The sequence below is a fragment of the Budorcas taxicolor genome, chromosome 11 (assembly GCF_023091745.1).
Source record: "Budorcas taxicolor isolate Tak-1 chromosome 11, Takin1.1, whole genome shotgun sequence".
In the NCBI taxonomy this organism is placed as follows: Eukaryota; Metazoa; Chordata; class Mammalia; order Artiodactyla; family Bovidae; genus Budorcas; species Budorcas taxicolor.
Genome location: NC_068920.1, coordinates 72,780,893 through 72,798,801, shown reverse-complemented (window position 1 = coordinate 72,798,801; position 17,909 = coordinate 72,780,893). Strand labels below are relative to the sequence as shown.

Sequence of the window (17,909 nt, the reverse complement as noted above, 5' to 3'; positions counted from 1 at the left end):
CCCTAATGTGACCCCAGAAGAAACTGGGGCCTGAGAAGGCGTTTGCCCTGCAGCACGGCGTGGGTCAGTTCTAGAACCAAGGCCAGAACAGCAGGCTTCCCAGGTTCATCTCCCCACTGCTGTCAAGGCACGAAGTCCTCCCCTATAGAGGACCCTTGAGTGGGGTCCCAGGGAACTTCCTGGGCAGGGTGCAGCCCCCTCCTCATCTTGTAGCCAGGCAGCGTGCCCTCCCTGGGCAGTTGGCACCACTGACTCCAGCCATGAAGCCTCCAATTGGTTGGCAGGGCCCTGTCTCTATGGGTCCTGACCTGAAGTGCGGAGGACCCATAGAGACAGGAATCCCCAGCCCCAGTCAGGGGTAGAGAAGGGCATCTGAGGAGTTGGAAATGCTAGGAAGAGGGTCAGGGAGAGGTTGGTGCCAGAGAGGAGTAATTTGGGGTTTGAACTGGCTGAAAAGGAGGTCAGATGTGGGTGGGGAGGGCAAGGCCCATCTCTGGACCTGGATGAAATCTGGCGTTATGTGCAGGGCACCTAGGCATGCTTCCTAGAGTGGGTACTTTGAGCAAGGGCAGTTTCAGGGAGGTGAGAGGCCTTGGCCTTATTAAGTGGCCAAGGCCCCTGGCTGGGTGTGTGGGCCATTGGAAGGTGTCTCTGTGTCTCTTGAATGTCCTCGTGGAGCACTTGTCACACCTGGTATTGTGCTGTGGGGTGATTTGAGGGCTGCTGGCTCCCTGCATAGAAGGACCACTTGAGTGAATCCTCTAAATACGTGGACTTCGGGTCTACCTTGCTCAAGAGCTGGATGCTGAAGCCTGAGTGTGTCTGCTGAAACGTGTGTGTCCATGGACCTGAGACAGAATGTCAGCACGGAGGCGAGCCTGGACTGGGTGTTACAGTGGGGTGAATGTGACAGGTGTCCCCCCTGTGTGCCATTATGCATGCATGAGGGTCTGTGTCCGCAGTTGCTAGGGTGACCTTATAATTTAAGATGTGGTCTGCATGCATGCTAAGTTGCTGCAATCGTATCCGACTCTTTGCGACCTTGTGGACTGTAGCCCGCCAGGCTCCTCTGTCCATGGGGATTCTCCAGGCAAGAACACTGGAGTGGGTTGCCATGCTCTCCTCCAGGGGATCTTCCCAACCCAGGGATAGAACCTGTATCTCTTATATCTCCTGTATTGGCAGGAGGGTTCTTTACCACTAGCGTGACCTGGGAAGCCCATTGTCTGATCTAGAGACTTAAAATTCATGCTGGAAAACAGGCTAAGCTCGGACCATTCCAGGCCAACCAGGATGTACAGTTGTCCTGACTATGGAGGCACTCTGGCATGGCCTAAAACCCATTTGAGTGTGCTCTGCAGACTTCAGAGACCTGGAAAGCCTGGAGGGACACACACGTACACACAGACACAGACACTCGCGCCAGCCCACACGTGGCACTGTGGATTCTCCAGGTTTCCTAATTCCACTCTCAAGTTCCCGGGGGGCCGGCCAGTAGCTTTGTAAGGAGTTTCACAGCTGCTTTCAAGCCCTGGCTCCAGCTGTAAATTAAATGGGGTTGCACAGTCGCCTGCTATTCCACTTAAGGTTGCAATCAGCCCTGATTGGGAAGGGAGGGCTGTGTGTTCCAGAGCTTCCTCTTTTACAGGGTTCTCCTCCTCTGGCCTGGCCTGTGGGCCTGTGTGGGGTTTCCCTGGAAGCTGGGGCCAGGCAGCCTGGGCAGGGACACGGGTGTGGACTCCCCAGGGCCTGACTTGGCACTTAGTCCCATCCTCCCCAGATCCCTGCTCAGGTGCTGAGTTCTGATAGGAAAGCAGGAGCTGGGAGGAGCCCTGAGGGGGTCCCGGGAGATCCTGGGCTCTGCCAGCGAATTTCCCAGGCGACCCGGAGGAACACGTGAATCTCCAGGCCTCAGTTTTCTCACTTAACTTATGGAGGTGGTAACAGCACAGCAAAAATAACCACCTCCCCTACAGAGCAGGCGCAGGCAAATGGCGGCCCGCTGGCCAGTCCGGCTCTCTGCCTGTTGGCGTGGACAAGGCTGTGTTAGCACAGCCACGCTCGTCCTTGTGCGCGTGGTCTGTGGCTGTCGTCCTGCCGCCACAGCCACTGAGGGGCTGCAGCAGAGCCTTCGGGCCCTATATGGACAAAGCTGAACAACTGTTCTAGAGCGTGCGCTGTGTGCCAGGCAGTGCTCTCTGCCCTGTTCATGTGCTATCTCATTTAGGCCTCCTGACAATCCTAAGAGGTAGGTATTTATTGGCGCTCCCATTTTACAGAGTAGCAAACTGAGGCACAGAGGAAACAAGCAATGATTCTTTTGGTGGTATTTCCTCAAGTAGTAATTCTTCTTCACTGAATCTTATGGAAAGTCTTGCGGATAATGGTGGGGTTGTACAGGGCTTAGCGCACTCTTCTCTGTATCGCCATTTGTTGTTTGCCTGTCCCAGCAGAGCCCAGGGTGAAGAAGAGATCCTGGCGGGTCACCTGAGGCCTGTGTGTTTTACAACTGGCTCTCTGGAAAAAACATTCAGAGAACAAATCCAGCTCTGTCTGTAGCATTTGCCGATATGGTGTAACTATCCGTGTCAAGGCCAGTTTCAAGGTATCAATGTGAAGGCACAGAACGTGGGTATCGGAGGAGACGGGCACAGCTCACCGTCACACAGCGCTCATCCAGAGTTTCTACCTCACAGACGCGCTAGATGGAAAGCACGTCAGGAGCAGGTTCACAAAGGTCGTGGGGGTAATTTGGAAGTGATGAGTTTGAGGATTTATTACCTTTCTTTTAAAAAAATTTCTGAAGTTACACGTTCCTATGATTTAATTTCTACAAATGGCTGTGTTTAACAAATGGCTTGCGGATGGCCGGAGATTTAATGATCTCTCCTGAGTCATGCCAGGCGGCTCCAGCGCCTGCTCCTCTCGAGGGTTTCCTGATCCTGTCTACTTAAAGCAAAGGATGGGGGCTCCCCATCGCAGCACGCTTCCTGTCTCTTTGGCCATCCTACAGAGGAACTGAGTCCTTCGCATAAGGCGGGGGTGGTGTGCGGCTGCCCCTGAAGCGCACATGCTTGACTCTGCTGGAGCAGGGTCTCCCTGGGGGCCTGGGAGCCACCTGGGGGGCTCCACCGTTTCCTGACCGCGTGAGCGAGGCTTCTGTGCTTCTGTCCCCCACTCACTGAGCCCTGCTGCTCAGCTTATGTCTTTCTGCGGCATCCACCTTGACTCTGGCCCCTTCTGCTCCTCCCTGCCTCCACTTTACGGATCCTGAACCAGACCTCTGGGCCCTGTGTGGGGTGTGAGTGCTGTCAGAGGAAGGAGGCATGTGTGTGATAGCCCACGTGCAGAAAGACTTTCAGAAACACCAGCGGTCTGGCGCTTGGCCTTGGATCCCCTTTAGGTGGGTCAAGGAGTCCCTTTCCTAGGCTGCTTGTTTCCAGAGAACCTCCCCACCTCCTCCCGGCGTGGTGGCCGGGGTCCCGGGACGTCCGCCTTCAGCAGAGGAGGTGGGCTTGGCCCCTGGCTCGGGGGGTGGCCTGAAGGAGCCGGGTACACCTGGGAAGGAGAGTTCCTCACCCTCCTGAGCCCAGGCACCTCCAGGGAGCCGTGGCCGCCAGCGGGGCAGCCGCGGGCTGGAGGCCGCCCAGTCCCTGGGTGAGCAGCAGGCTCCCTCCCACAGCTAGCCCCAAGGCCGAGTGCGTGGCCACAGACCGCGTGGCTGCCAGCACCAGCCCGGGAGTCACATCGGCATGAGCTATGGAGGCAGGAATGTGACTGTGGGAAACCCAATGCCCCGGGCCTGGCCTGGGGAAGAGTGTCAGTGTGGAGTGGGGGTGAAGGTGGGCGGGTGGAAACCAGACCATCAGCCGCCCCTGCAGCCTGGCTCTGCTCAGGGTTCCGTCCGAGTGAGAGCACAAGGAAGCCAGCCCTACTTCTCCCAACGTTGCCCTGCCCTGGCCTCGCTCCTGTAGCCAAGTCTTCCCTGATCTTGGGGGCGGGGGGTCAGGCCTTCAGCGTGCTGCTGTTCCCCCTGTTCAGCACCCTTCTTTTTTCTTCTCCTCCTGGAAGCCTTCCTGAACAGGGGGCCCACTCTGTTCCATTCCGTCCTACAAACGGCCCCTTCTGGGGGGTAAGTGAGCCTACATCGTGCTCTTTCTCGGGTGACATCGGACTCTGAGCGCCAGGAGAGTGTGAGGTGCTGTCTGATGCAGTTTCTTTCCCTTTTCCTGGGACCGTAGACCTGAGCGCTGTGCACATACCTTAGGGTGGGGATGCTGGTGACTCATGTGATAAGTCTTCGCTGGACGCTGCTAAGTGCCAGACGCTGGGCTGGGTGCCGGGTGATGAAGAAATGTGCGTGCCTCACTTACACACATGGACATGCATGCAGCAGAGATGTCTGGAGAATCTGGGCAGGGGCTGCTGACGAAGGCAGTGCAGTAGTCTAGGAAGTGTCCAGGCCTCTGAAGACTGAGCTGAGGAAAGAACTCAAGTTAGCTTGTCTGGAGGGCATTCCAGGTGGTGAGCACAGCCAGTGCCAAGGCCCTGTGGCAGGGGGATGGTGGTGGATTCCGGAGGTAAAGGGTTCAGAGGGCCGGGATTAAGAGGGGGAGGCATCGCTTAGCGTGAGACTGGTGAGGTGAAAGAGGTGAACTGGCTCCGCTGAATCTGATCATGTGCCAGGTGCCTGTCCAGGGCCACGGGTGCATTTCATTTAATTTCCACCAGTGGCTCTCAGCTGAGGACAATTTATAGCCCACACCTACCCCCAGGGGACGTTTGACAGTGTCTGGAGATATTTTTGGTGATTACAGCAGAGAGCTGGGGGCAGCTATGGGCATCTAATATGCAGCTTCCAGGGATGCTGCTAAACATCCAATGCACAGGACGGCCCCCATAACAAAGAGTTATGCAGCCCCAAATGTCAGTAGCGCCAAGACTGGAAACCCCTGCATTTGCCTCAGTAGCCCATCGAGGTGAGTGTTACCACAATGGCCACTTCACGGTGAGGAATCAGAGTTTCAGGAACTGGACTTTCCGGTGGCATCCCCAGCTGCCTCCTCTGACCCACGTGGTGAGCTCCAGGCACCTTCCCCCCACCTTCCCAGTGTGTGGCGTGCAGCTCGATGCCCAGGGGCTGACAGCCTGATGTTCTTGATGTCGAGCTTCAGGGTCTGTAAAGTGAGTGAGTTGCCCTGATGGTCTGCTCTGCGCAGGGGCACTGCAGTGTCAGGGAGCTGCAGGGCGCTCTTCTGCCGCACGGTGGTTGCTTGTGTGTGCCGTAGTTTGCCTGTGTTGAGGACAGAACAGTGACAATCCCTGTTGTGAGGTGGTAAGGTGTTGGCAGGATTCCGAGGTGAGGATGGATGCCAAGGGTGGCAGCTTGGGTCATCTCTGCTGAACCTCCACTGGTCTTTGCTTCTCCCCTCTGCCGACACCATTGCTATCTCAGGGTATCCATCCCTCAAATCAGTCTCCACCCAGAAATTTTCTTTAGCCCCAAATAATTCTCTCCAGAAAACGGGTGGTTATGAGAGAGGAGATGGGGGCTCAAGCCTGGATTTTATTCCTTGATCAGTAAATGTTTGCTGAGGGCTTCTCCATGCTGGGTGCTGTAGCAGGCTCTGGGGACACAGCAGTGCCCTTGTGAAGCCTGGATTCTACAGCCTGGAGAGACAAGAAACAAAAATGTTCATATAGCAAACATGCAGGGTGGTGAGTGCTGTGAGGAAAAGGAGAGCTGAAGAAGAGAGTGGAGGGCTGTTTTGTGGGGTTGGGGTGTGTGGGCTGGCTGTGTGATGGTGTGGCTGTGAGCGTGGCTTTTGACATTTGGACGGGGGTGGCCTCTCTGGGGAGCTGACATTTGATGTCTCCACAAGCAGCAGTACCTCTTTTTCAGCTGGAATGTGGGAAAGACCTGGCACAAAGCACGTGTTTAATAAACACAAGCAGAATGTCAGAGGGGAGGGCAGGCGGGCGGGAGATGCTTCCCAGAAGTTCCCAAACCAGCTTTTCATGAGGCTGCATGGTTTGCTTTGAGAGAAATTCCCTGAACGTGAGCTGTGCACATCCACACGTGAAAGCCGAAAGTACTCTTCCAAGTGGAAGAAGTGTGACGTTGGATTATCTGTGTTAATGCGCAGGTTGATCCCCTGACCTGGGCGATGGGCTGGCCTTCATCGTCAGCTCTCCCCAGAAAGGTGTGTTCTCATTCCTTCATTCATTCACTCTTCCTCCAGTTACTCCCTGAGCACCACTGTGGGTGAGGGTTCTGCTGGGTACATGGTGGGAACTGCCCAGAGCTCTCTGTGAGAGGGGCAGAGAAGGAAAATAGAGATTTACAATGGAAGGTGGTATATGTAGTAAGGGTTCTGTGGGAGCACCTGGGAGGCGCCCAACTCCCAGCAAGGTGACCTTGAAGGTGAGACTGGACATCTGAGGAGACAGGCAGGGAAAGAGTAGAGCAGAGGAATCACTGTGCAAAAGGCCTGGGGTGGGAAGGGGGCCCTGGGAGTGGTTTGCGCATGGAGGCAGCAGGGCTCTGGGCCTTTGGGAGTGAGTGTCCTGACCGCGGCAGACTCAGGGCAGAGGCTGCAGCCAGACTGGGAGGAGGGCTGGCCCCTACTCTGCTCCCGGGGTCTGAAGGGGACGCGTGAAGAGCCCAGGTGCCCCGGGAGGGCCATGGGGCTGGAGGATGTAAAGACACTGGCTGCTGTGTGGGTAGAATTGTGCCCAGTGTGAAAATCAGGCTGACTTCAGGACTGGAGCTCCTCGGGGGCCACTGAGCTTAGCAGGGGCCCCTCAGCCTGGCTCAAGGTGCGTCTGTCGCCCTGGTTCTCCCAGCTTCTTCCCGCCCTTGGCAGCAGGTGGGGGTGGACAGAGGCCCTGTGGACCGGGGTGGATAGCCGCGGGCCCCTTCTGGAGGCTGGGCGGGTGGCAGCGCCTCGGCAGCGAGAGGGCCATATCTGGAGAAGCGCGGTTCTGCCTCTGAAGGGTGTCATCATTGGTGCCAGGGCTGCTGTGGGCCAGGACTGAGCAGCTTCTGAGGCACCTGGCCCTGGCCTTCGTGGAAACCCCAGGGCGGAGGATGCTTTCTTTCATCACAGGCAGGCAGCCGTGCCTTTGGACGGAGACCCAGAAAGTGCTGCCAAAGCCCCAGGCACAGGCCATTCAGTGGGGCATGGACGGCCCTTGCAGGCCCCCGGGGGGAGAGGACTCATGGGGCCTGTGGCTGCGAGAGGTGGCTTCCCTCCTGACACTCCCCTCAGCGCCCTACTTGTGAGTGGAGTGTGTATGTGTGTGTGGCTGGCTGAGATGTGGGGCTACAGAATCCCTCCAGACTTCCCCCTGCCACCACCCCAAGGTGTATGAGCTGCTGGGGGCGCTGAGCCCTGTGGCACCTGGGGGCTGGTCACACCCTGTTCCTAGCTTCCTGGCCTGCTTTCCTGGGTGTCCCTGCACCTGATGGGCCCCGAGTTGGGTCCCACCTGTGGCCTTTTAGACTCTGTTACCAGACCCATTAGCTGTTGGACTTGGCAAGGGTGGCAGGGCCGGGCTCACACCTGCCGAGACCAAGGACTGTAACTGTGGTGGCTTTGGGGTTCTCACCTGTGTGCTGTGTGACACCCCTCCCTGCTCTCCTGTGTGTGCGTGCATGTGTGTGCATGTGTGTGTGTGTGTCTGTGTGTATAGAGAGAGACTGCTTGACTCACTGATTTTGATTTCTGCCCAGGACTGTGGCTTTGTGCCGAAATGTCCACTTTTCCCACTCCTGGAATACTTTTGACCAAATACAGGATATATGAATACCACCCCTGAGCACAATTACTGACTTCATAGTTTATGACCTCTCCCCTCACCCCACCCCATGCTTCATTTCTCTCATAAGATCATTAATAGCAAATATTTATTGATTTATTACGTGCCAAGTTGTGTGCCAACACAGCATATAATTCATCTTCTTAACAATCAGGCAGCCCCATGAGACAGACACTGCAGAACTCTCCCACGCTTACAGATACCTGGGGCTTCTGGTAAAGAATCTGGCTGCAGTGTAGGAGATCCCGGTTTGATCCCTGGGTTGAGTCAGGAAGATCCCCTGGAGAAGGAAATGGCAACCCACTCCAGTATTCTTGCCTGGAGAATTCCATGGACAGAGGAGCCGGGTGGGCTACAGTCCATGGGGTCACAAAGGGTAGGACATGATTGAAGGGGACAGGTATCCAGGGAGGCTTCTTGGACCAGGGGCCTGAAGCTAGGCCCTGAGGGTGGGCATGGTTTGGAGAGGAGGAGCACGTCAGTGGCCGCGCCTCTCGTGTTTGGAGGTGCGGGTGGGGGTGGGGGTGTAGCTGCAGGGCCTGGGAAGAGGTTGAAATTCCTGGGAGCTGGCTGCTGCTAGGTAGAGGGCAGTGTGGCCCAGCAGAAAGGCCTTGGGGAGTGGCTACTCTGGGTGGGACTGGGTGGGTTGAAAAGGCCATGGGAAGGGAGGCTGGGTTTTCTTTCAAGGGTGGGCGTGCTTGGGTGTTGGGAAGAGGGACTGGGGCGGATGACAGTGTGGGGAGAGGGGAAGGGCCATGCAGAGGGAGTGGGTGGCAGAGGAAGGCTGTCCAGCTCTCCCTGGCCCTTCTGCTGGGCTCCTGCCACAAGAGGCTGGTGGAACTGGTGTCCTAGAAGGCCAGGTCTGGAAGGGCGGGCTGCCGTGTGACGGGCACGTTTCCTGTTTTTTTCCGGGGGCCTTGACTCCTGCTGGGGCTCATCCTCGATGAGGGGCTGCCATGTGGCAGAGGCGGTGGTGGAGGGATGCAGGGCACCAGGCCGTGTGGTCCAGGGAAGGCGATTTATGGCCCCATGGTCAGCGAGGACAGGGGCGGGGACTGGGCATCTAGCTTGATGCAGAGCTTCTGAGCCTGAGTGTAGATGCCCCCACCCCCCACCATGCCCTTGTCCCCAGGCTCGGCTCCTCTGACCCTCTGCACAGTGGGAGCTGGTAAGAGATGAGAAGACACAGCACAGCTTCTCTGCAGAGCTGGGGACCCAGCTGCGTGCCTGTGTGTCCCCACACCAGCCCTGTGTCCAGGCAGGGGAGGACAGAGACGCTGTTTGAGGCCCTCCAGACTTGGGCTCCCCATAACCCCTCACCCTGGGCAGACCCCCGATGGATTCCACCCCACTCCCACCCCCACCCTGGAGAGCCCCTGAGTCCTTCCTCCTATCAAACTCTAACCTCTTTTTGGCTGGAACAACTCAAAACCCCCTTCTGGCTTGTCTAGTCTCCACTAGAAAGGGAGAGACTTTTCCCTGTGGACTCGACAGTGGGATCTGGAGTGAAATTAGCGCTCTAGAGCCTTGTCTAAAGGACCCTGGAGCCCTGACTATCTGAGCCGGTCTCCCCACCACCCCCAGCCTCTGGGGTCAGAATCTGCTGTGACCAGCTCTGTGTCCCCAGGGTGGCGTGGTGGATGACAAGAGTGAAGATTCCGTGTCCGTCTCCACCTTGAGTTTTGGTGTGAACAGACCCACGATTTCCTGCATCTTTGACTGTAAGTGATGCTTGGAGGCATCTGCGGGGGTGGCACGGATGGGTCCCTCTCACGCCCCTGGTTGTGTGGGTTACGTGGTCAGGTGTATGTGCGGGGGCTGCGGAGAGCTGCGTCTGTGTTGCTGGGTCAGTGTCGTGTGTGTGTCTGTGTGTGGTGTCTGTGTCAACGCTGAGCCTGAAGTCCAGCGTTCAAGGCGCGGTGCATTCTGGCCGTCCCTGTGGTTCATTTGACCCCTTCCCCCTTCCCTGCCCCTCCCCAGTGCTCACCAGGGCCCAGGACGCATTGTTCTGCAGCTCCGCCTTCGGGCTGTGGTCTGCTCTCCTGATCCTGAGAGCCTAGCACGCGTAGTCTGTCGTCCAGCCCCTCTGTCCACTGCTTTCCTAGAGACACGCTCCATCCTCCAGCCCCAGATCCTGTCACCCGCAGCCCCTCACTCGGCATCTGTTTCTTCTCTGGTGCAGATGGGAACCGCTACCATCTACGCTGCTACATGTACCAGGCCCGGGATCTGCCTGCAATGGACAAGGACTCTTTTTCCGGTAGGTGGGAGGAGTGGGGAGAGCCAGGGGCCAGGAACTGAGAGCTGGGAACAGAGCTGTAGGGCCTTCGGCCCACAGGGAATGTGGCCTGGGCTTCCCCTGATCGTGGGTGGGCTCTGTGTCTGTTCGGTTTGTGGAGTTAGGGGCTGCTGTAAGCCCACTGTGTCTCCGGGTTGCAGGGGCCTCCTTGACCCCTCTGTGGGGTTTGGCTGTACTGACTGTCGCCCCCGAGAGCCCCTCTGGCCTTGGCCCTGGGACACCCCTCTTTCCTGGTCTCCTGCAGCTTTCTGCTCTACCTGTTCCTGCTAACCACTTCACTGCCCCCTGAGCCTGATGCCCCCGAGAAGTTCCGTGTGTGTTCTCTTCTTTGCACACTAGGGTCCCCCTACCAACCCAGGAACTGCTCATGTCAGGGAAACTTCCAGGTCTTCAGTTTCTAGAAGCCCCTTATACCCAGCTGTATTTTCAGTGTCTCCTCTGGAAGACTCAGTCACCGCAATTCATCTTGTTCCAAACGAACTCCTTGGGCCCCCTTCCCCCAGATCCAGGCCCCCCTCTACTTCCTCCCTCGGTCCTGGCATTGCTTCGATGTGCCTGTACTGCCCATCAGGCTGGAAGCAAGCAGGTGCCCAGCTCTGTTGATTCTGGCTCCCGAGTCTCGGAGACTGTTCCCTCCTGTTCAGCATTGTGGCTGCTGTCTCGCACTGGCCATGCCCTTTTATCTGAGCACGCTGGTCATTTCCTGGCCTCCCTGTGACTTTCCACACCACCCCAGACAGATCTGGTCCTGTCACTCCCCTGATTTCAAACAGATCCTAACACACAAATGGGCTTCTTCCCTGGCGGCTCAGATGGTAAAGAATCTGCCTGCAATGTGGGAGACCTGGGTGCGATCCCCAAGTCAGAAAGATCCCCTGATGGAGGGCATGGCAACCCGCTCCAGGCAAGAATTTGCCTGGAGAATTCCATGGACAGAGGAGCCTGGTAGGCTACAGTCCATGGGGTCACAAAGAGTCCGACACAACTTAGTGACTAACATTTTCACTTTCACAACACATAAATCCAGAACTCTTTAGCCTAGTGGACAACTCCTTTGTGATCTGACCCTGTAGACCTCGCCAGTTTCATCTTTTCCTAGGTCTCTCTCCCCTAGGCTCTGGCTGCGCCGACTCTTGTCAAAGTTGTCTAGCTCTTCCACGTTCCTGGCCATTGGGTCAGTGCCTGGAACACAGTCCCTCCCTATTCTTGGTCCAGTGAACTCCCACTCATCTTTCAAGACCCAGCCCACATGCCCTCTGACCCTTCCCCAAGCCGAGCTGCTTGTTCCCCCGCCAGTACTTGGTTAGGACCTTGCCAGCGCCTCTCCCAGAGCCCTTGCCCCCTGCACAGATCAGTTGCCATGTGTCTCTGCCACATTCTTCCCTCCATGACCCTGAGCTCCTCAAGGAAGAGACCTTGACTTACCTTGAACCTGTAGCGCTAAAGAACTAACACTGACTGCTTACTCTGAACCCAGGCACTTTACTCGTGTTATTTCATATAACCCTTACAACTCTTCTATGAAGTAGGCATTTAACATCCCCATTTTACCAACCAGGAACTTGAGACTCAGGTAGGCTAACTAAATTGCTTGAGCTGAAATAGCTGACAAGTGATGTGCCCCGCTTCCAAACGCTTGGTGCTTAGTTGGGTGATCTGAGCTCCTTTGGGAGAGGGGCCTTCTGTTTATAGACTGGCACTCAGCTCACAGCCACCCATCCATGCCCCTTTCCAGGTCTTGCTCCTCCCCAGCCTGGGGAGCGACCCTGGTTCCTCCCCGGCCGCGGTGCCTCCTCACCTTCCTCTCCTCTCAGTGGCCTTTCCCCTAGCTCCGTGCCGCTGGACGTGGGGTGGATGGAGCAACTGCTCCTCTGTGCTTCGGGTTCGGGGTGCTGAGAGAGTGGCAAGCGCAGTGCAGGGGCGTTGGCAGGTGGGAGGCCGATCCCTGCCACTGCAATTTCCTGGGAACCGTGGCCAGGATGCTTTCTGACACTCAGCACCTACCCTGAGGAAAAGAGAAGTGGCCTAATTCCCAGTCTTGCTTCCTCTTCCTTCAGGGGAGAGTGTGAGAGGTGGGGGTGCAGGTGTGGGAGGAGTGAAGTGGGGTGCAGGTGGAGGACCCCTTCTCTGTGGGCCATACTGTGGCAGGCGTGTAGGAGGGGAGCTCCCCTGGGGGACCTGCACCTCTGGGGACGGCAGGCAGGGTCAGCCTGGTACCGCCCGCAGGAGACGTCACACTTTCCATCCTAGCTCCACCCCTGCCCCCAAATAAACATCCCTTGAGCTTTGAGGGCACTGCCCAGGGCTTCCTCCGAGGCCACTGCTTCTGAATGAAAGGCCTGATTGAGCAGCTGCTGGAAAGGAAAACAGCAGCCAACACGGGTGAACCTATAAAACCCAGAGTGTTTATTTTCACTCCCAAACCCTAAACCAAAGCAGTTTCTCCCCTGGAACTGACCCTGGGGTGGCTGGCGGCTGGAGGCTGTGCATGGCCACCGGCTGGCATTTCTCAGAGGAAACTCCTGTGTGGATCAGGCATGTCTGGGGCCGGGGGAGGGTCCAGTGCGGCAGAGTGTGTCACTGGTCCCACCTTCCAGCCGGTCTGCTGGTGTCTGAGGCCGTGAGGGCCCTCCTTGGGAAGCCCTCCGGCTTTTCTCCCGCTGCGGGCTCCCGTGGCTCTGGGCTGTGACCTCTGCTTGTCCCTTGTGGTGTGGCCTTGGGACTGCCCCAAGGTTGGTGCTGTGTTTGTTTCCTTCTCCTTGGCCGAAGGTGTGGGGGACATACAGGAATTGCCCAGGAAACACTTGTTGAGTGACACTGAACTCAGGTGGGGAGGGAGCTTGTGGCGATATTGCCGTGCAGGGAGGCTGAGGATTTTGCCTCAGTGGGGTTTGCCTGGAGGGCCGGCACATATCCTCTGGACCCCTGGAAGGGTGTGTGTGGCCTGTGTTTGTGTGGTTGTGAGTGTGTGTGGCCAAGGTAGTGATTAGGTATAAAAAATGTGAACTGATGCTTACTTCAAATGGCTTACATTGGGATGGGGTTGCCACTGCTGGGTGAGCATCTGGCCTATGAACTGGATCTATTTAGAATGGAGAAGATAGGGCTCCAGACCTAGAAACCACACGTCCCTAATGCTATGCGTCATGGGCAGTAGTGTGGCTCTAACCAGCGCTCAGAGCTGAGTTGCTCATCACTGTGGACGGATATTTCTCAAAGAGGCTTGGGGAGGACACCGTTTCCTTTGCCCAGTTATACTCCAGGGAGTTCTTCTCTGCTTTCTCCCCAAGCCTGGAACCACCCGTGTGGTTTGAGGGAGCCACAAGCTCTGCTTCCAGAGCTGCCACCACGATGGAGGACCCCTGGGCAGCTCATAGTCCAGGACACCGCCCTTGGATTCAGGCCGCAGAAATTCCTCCTTGCAAGTGTCGTGGGTCAGTGGGCTCAGGGGCTGGGCTTGGTTAATGAAGAAAATGAGAGGCTTGTGGACCAAATGCCAAGTTAATAATTTATGGGGGTGGGGTGTCTGCCAACAAAGTAGAGAGTCCAGTGCTCTCTTTGCTGGCCTCATGGTTCCTGGGAGGTCACATGCTAGTTGGGTGGTCCTGAGGGGTGTTGATGCCAGGCCACAGTGAGGCCTGCTGAACGACGGCTGCCCCCTGGCTCAGGTCACCTCTGTGGGCCCCCCAGGTCCAGACTCTGTCCTGAGTGGGGCTGAGGAGTCCTTGCTTGTGGGCTTCCTCTGTCTGGACTCCAGTCACAGCCCACCCCCCTCTTCTGAAGCACAGCTTTCTGTTAAGTTTGGCTCTGGCTGGGGGAATTCTCCCGATGAGCTTAAGAAGCTATTTTCCAAGGTGCACTGGAGGCTTGTGAAACGCTCCACTTAAAAAGGGTTCCTGAGTGAGAGAGGCTGGGAAACACTGCACGCTTAGCCATTTACAGTGCACAGTGGCACTGAAGGCTCTGGGGGGGCTGCAGGAAAGGAGCCCGTGCAACTTGTTCAAGCGTTCCTTCGTTCCCCCGAGAACTCGCCTTGCTTAGAGCATATTTTGGGAAACAGTGATCGACAGGATTCAATCCAGCTAACTCGGTGTGAATCTGGGACCGTTTGTGGTCTGCCCACCTGCCTTCTCCTTCGTCCTCTATTCCTGCAGCCCGGGAAGCTCCCTTCCTTGCTTCAGACAGGCTCGCTGTCCCCCCACTGCTCTTTGGTTCCTTTGCCCATGCTGTCCTGGGTGCCTGGATGCCCCCTTCTCCTTGGTCTGTCTTGGTTACCTCCTTATTCTTGACACTTGGGAAGGCCTCCTTTGGAAGTATTGACTTGAGGCCACCGGGCTCCACAGCCTACTGCAACCCCTAGTGCCTTGAACACTTTGCTAGGAAGCTGCTCATCACTTGGGTTATAACTGATGTTTAGTTACCATTTCTAAGCAGCAGTCATGATCTTAAGAGTCTGGAGCACGTCTGATGCGCCTTCATATTCAAAGCACTGTGCTTATCTACCACGCGCTGGTCAGTCAATAACTGTATACTGAACGAGTGATGGATTGCAAATAATGCTGGAGTGAACATCTTGGTTCATATAGCTTTCTGGTTAATTTGGATGATTCCCAGGAATATGGGAAACGGGGTGTAAACAGTTTAATGTTGTTCAGGGCATACGGCCCAATTGCTTTCCTAAAGGTTGTTGAATTGCTTCCAGCAATAAAGGAGAATACCTATTTCATCAGCTATTCGCCAACACTGGGTTTTATAAATCTAAACAAATTTTTCTTAATTTTATACGAAAAATACTGCTGTATTGTAGTTTTTCTTTGCATTGCCTTGCTTACTAGCAATCTACTCCACCCTGTCTTAAGAGGCCTTTTACCCTGATCACGACTGGAAGAAGGAGCACTGACTTGGAGTCAGGGAGTCTGGTCCCAGGCATGTGTGAGCAGGCACTGGAGACTTAGTCTTTCTGAGGCAAAGCCCCTTTTTCTGACAAGGGGTACAACGCCTCCTGTCCTGTCCCTCACCCTGGTGGTCTGAGCTGTTGGAGGGAGTGTATTGTGACTGGAGAAGGGTCCTCCTCGGAGCTCCAGGAATGTCACAGAGATTGGGGCGCAGGGCTGCAGGTCCAGCAGTCAGCTGTCTGGGGCCTCCCACGGTGTTGAATTCCTGTAGAACCCTTGTGTGTTCTTGGCTGGAGCTCCCTGGACAGCCTGTGGTCCTCCAGAGCTCCAAGCCAGCTTCCGCCTCAGGGGGATCTCCGTGCGGCTTGGCAGGTGAGGCTGGAGGTTGATGCTAGCCCTTACCTACCAGCGTGGCCCTGGGAAGAGCCGGCCTCCCCCCTGCCCTCCCCCTCTTCTTGAGACCTGCCTCTCCCTCCTCCTGGCTTTCCTGGAAGAGGCTTGTGTCTGTGCGTCTGTCTGGCTTCCCTTCATCTGACCACCTTGCTTCAGCAACACCCCAGCCCCCCTTGTTTCTCTTTTGTCGAGGGGCTGGGCCTTGTGTGGGGAGAGGCCAGGGCCCGGCACACAGTAGCCCAGTGTCTGAGGCCCCAGGCCTCCAGGCCCGCTCCTTACAATGCCTTTGTTGTGTGTTTTTTCCTCCCCTGGGCGGGCGGGGCGCGCGTGTGGGTCTGGGTGATTTTTGTTTGAAAGCCGCCCCCTCCCTTCCCCCGTGCTGAGCTCATTGCCTGTGCTGATGGGGCTGCTGGAAGGAGTCGCCTGCTCGGGGGCCAGCGTGGGGGGTGCTGCCAACACCAATACAGCGTGCCGGCCGCCACAATGTGCAATTGTGATCTCTGTGTAAACGCGGTCGGTCTGGGGCCCCCGTGCTTATAAAAATAAAGCGTTGGGAAGCACAGGGGGTGGGAACAAAAGGGGCTTTTTCGCTGGCTCTCTAATATGGTTTTATTTATCGGAACGCTCCCTCTTTCCTTTACTGGAACCGGGGAGAGGTTCTCTGCCGAGCTTGGAGCTGATGGTATCACAGCCAGACGGTTTCATTAAACGCACAGACGCCGCTGGGCCCTGCCAGGGGCAGGAAGGGAATGGCTCGGGCAGCCCTGCCAGGCTGGTGCATGGGAAGGGAGCCCTGTGCCAGGGAGGCCTCCACCAGGTGGAGGTGGTGAGAGGTGGACACGTCTCTCCTGCCTCTTCTTCTGCCAGCGTCCTCCCAATGCCCTCTTCTACTGCCAGAGTCAGGTTCAAAGCTGATTTCCTACAGGAAGCCCTCCAGGATTCCTGTAGGAATTCCTCCACCCCACTGTGCTTTTGTGCCTGAAGGCTGCAAACTGGTCTTAGCCTGGTGGCTGCCTCCCATTAGCCAAACCCAGCGTTGTTTGGCCAGTGAGTGCCCATAGCCTCTGCCTCCTAACTCAGATCCCCCTGTCACCCTTCAAACTAGCCCCTTGGGCAATAGCCACAATCCTGTACCCTGTCCCTTGATGGGAGTCCTCCCACGCTCACGCCACCTTTTCCACCTCCTCGATGGTCACTGTCTGCCGCCTCCTGTGCAGTGGCCGTGGACTGCCACCTGGTCTCTTTATAGTCAGGGATCCTGGCTTGCCCCTCCCCATCTCAGCCCCAGAACCAGCTGGACATCCGGGCACTAGATGTCTGGTGCTGAGGCCATCTGAGGTCACACTGGGGCCGTCCTGTGGGGTGCAAGGTGCTGCGGGATGGAGAAGGTGCCAAGTGTAGAGGATATGTGACAGGGCATTTGGGTTCTGCCCTGCCAGGCATTGAGCATCCATCCTCTTGCACCCTCAGACTTCTCTGTCCACGTGGCCTCAGCATCTGGCACTTTGAGTCTTACAGAATGGCAGCACACTGGACCTTGGCCCCTGATGAGAGAAGCTGGGAGAGCCCCTCCTCCCAGCCTTTCGCTCCTGTCCCAGGTTATATGCACTCAGTCCCATGGCCCTTTGCTGCCTTGGTTCACACGTGTAGCCCTGAAAGGCAGCATCAGCACCACCTGGGAACTTGTTAGGAATGTCAGTTCTCAGGCACCACCCCAGACCTGATGAGGGAGTCTCTGAGGGTGGGGCTGGCCTTCCAGGTGATATCTCTGCATCCTCACATTGGAGAACCACTGCCCTAGAAATTTCTCTAGTGACACCTTGGGACCAGGCCGAGGGATGACTCCTGGTGGGTCCCAGGCCAGCATGACTGGAGCTGGCAGGTTAGAAAGGAGTTTGGAGGTGGCAGGGAGCTGCTGGGATCTTGAGGTTCTCCTCACTGCCCCCCAGCTCTCAACAGCCCTCGAATCCCTTTGTTTCTCTTTAACTCCCCCACCCGTCTATGCTACCACCCCCTCTGCCTGAACCCTGGCAGCAGTGTCATAACTGGCCTCCCTGCACCCACTTGTGCCCCTTCTAGTCTGTTCTCCCGTGACAGCCAGCAGAAGCTTGCAGAAATGCAGACCTAGGCACGCCAGTCTACTGGCACCTCCCTCTGCACTCTACTCTGCCTCTGTTGATAAAGCTAGACTCCTCTCTTACACACCACTGTACCTCACTGCTACTCTTCAAAGCATGATCAAAATGGCAATTTTATGTTTGTTTTTTTTTTTGTATAGGTTTTTGTATTGCTCCAGATGTGTTCTCAGTCTTTATCACCTAGCCCCGAGCTTGGCCTGCAGAAGGCACTCAGTAAAAGCTTGCAGGATGAGTGTTGATAATTCCAAACCATCTTGAAGATATGTGTGTGTGCATGCTAAGTTGCTTCAGTCGTGTCCCACTCTTTGTGACTCTATGAACTGTAGCCTGCCGGGCTCCTCTGTTCATGGGATTCTCCAGGCA

General features: G+C 56.5%; 1 protein-coding gene across 22 annotated transcripts in view; it reads left to right on the top strand.

Annotated features, from left to right (window-relative positions):
• The window catches only part of DYSF (dysferlin), a 224,180-nt gene that overhangs the window by 121,040 nt on the left and 85,231 nt on the right, over positions 1-17,909 (top strand). For all 22 annotated transcript variants that reach the window (XR_008200104.1, XM_052647718.1, XM_052647736.1 and 19 more), the window contains 2 exons: positions 9,449-9,542; positions 10,004-10,081. Coding sequence is in view for 21 of the 22 variants with exons in the window: in XM_052647718.1 (XP_052503678.1) it covers positions 9,449-9,542; positions 10,004-10,081 (172 nt within the window). In the remaining variant the exon portion in view is untranslated. The remainder of the gene's footprint in view (positions 1-9,448; positions 9,543-10,003; positions 10,082-17,909) is intronic.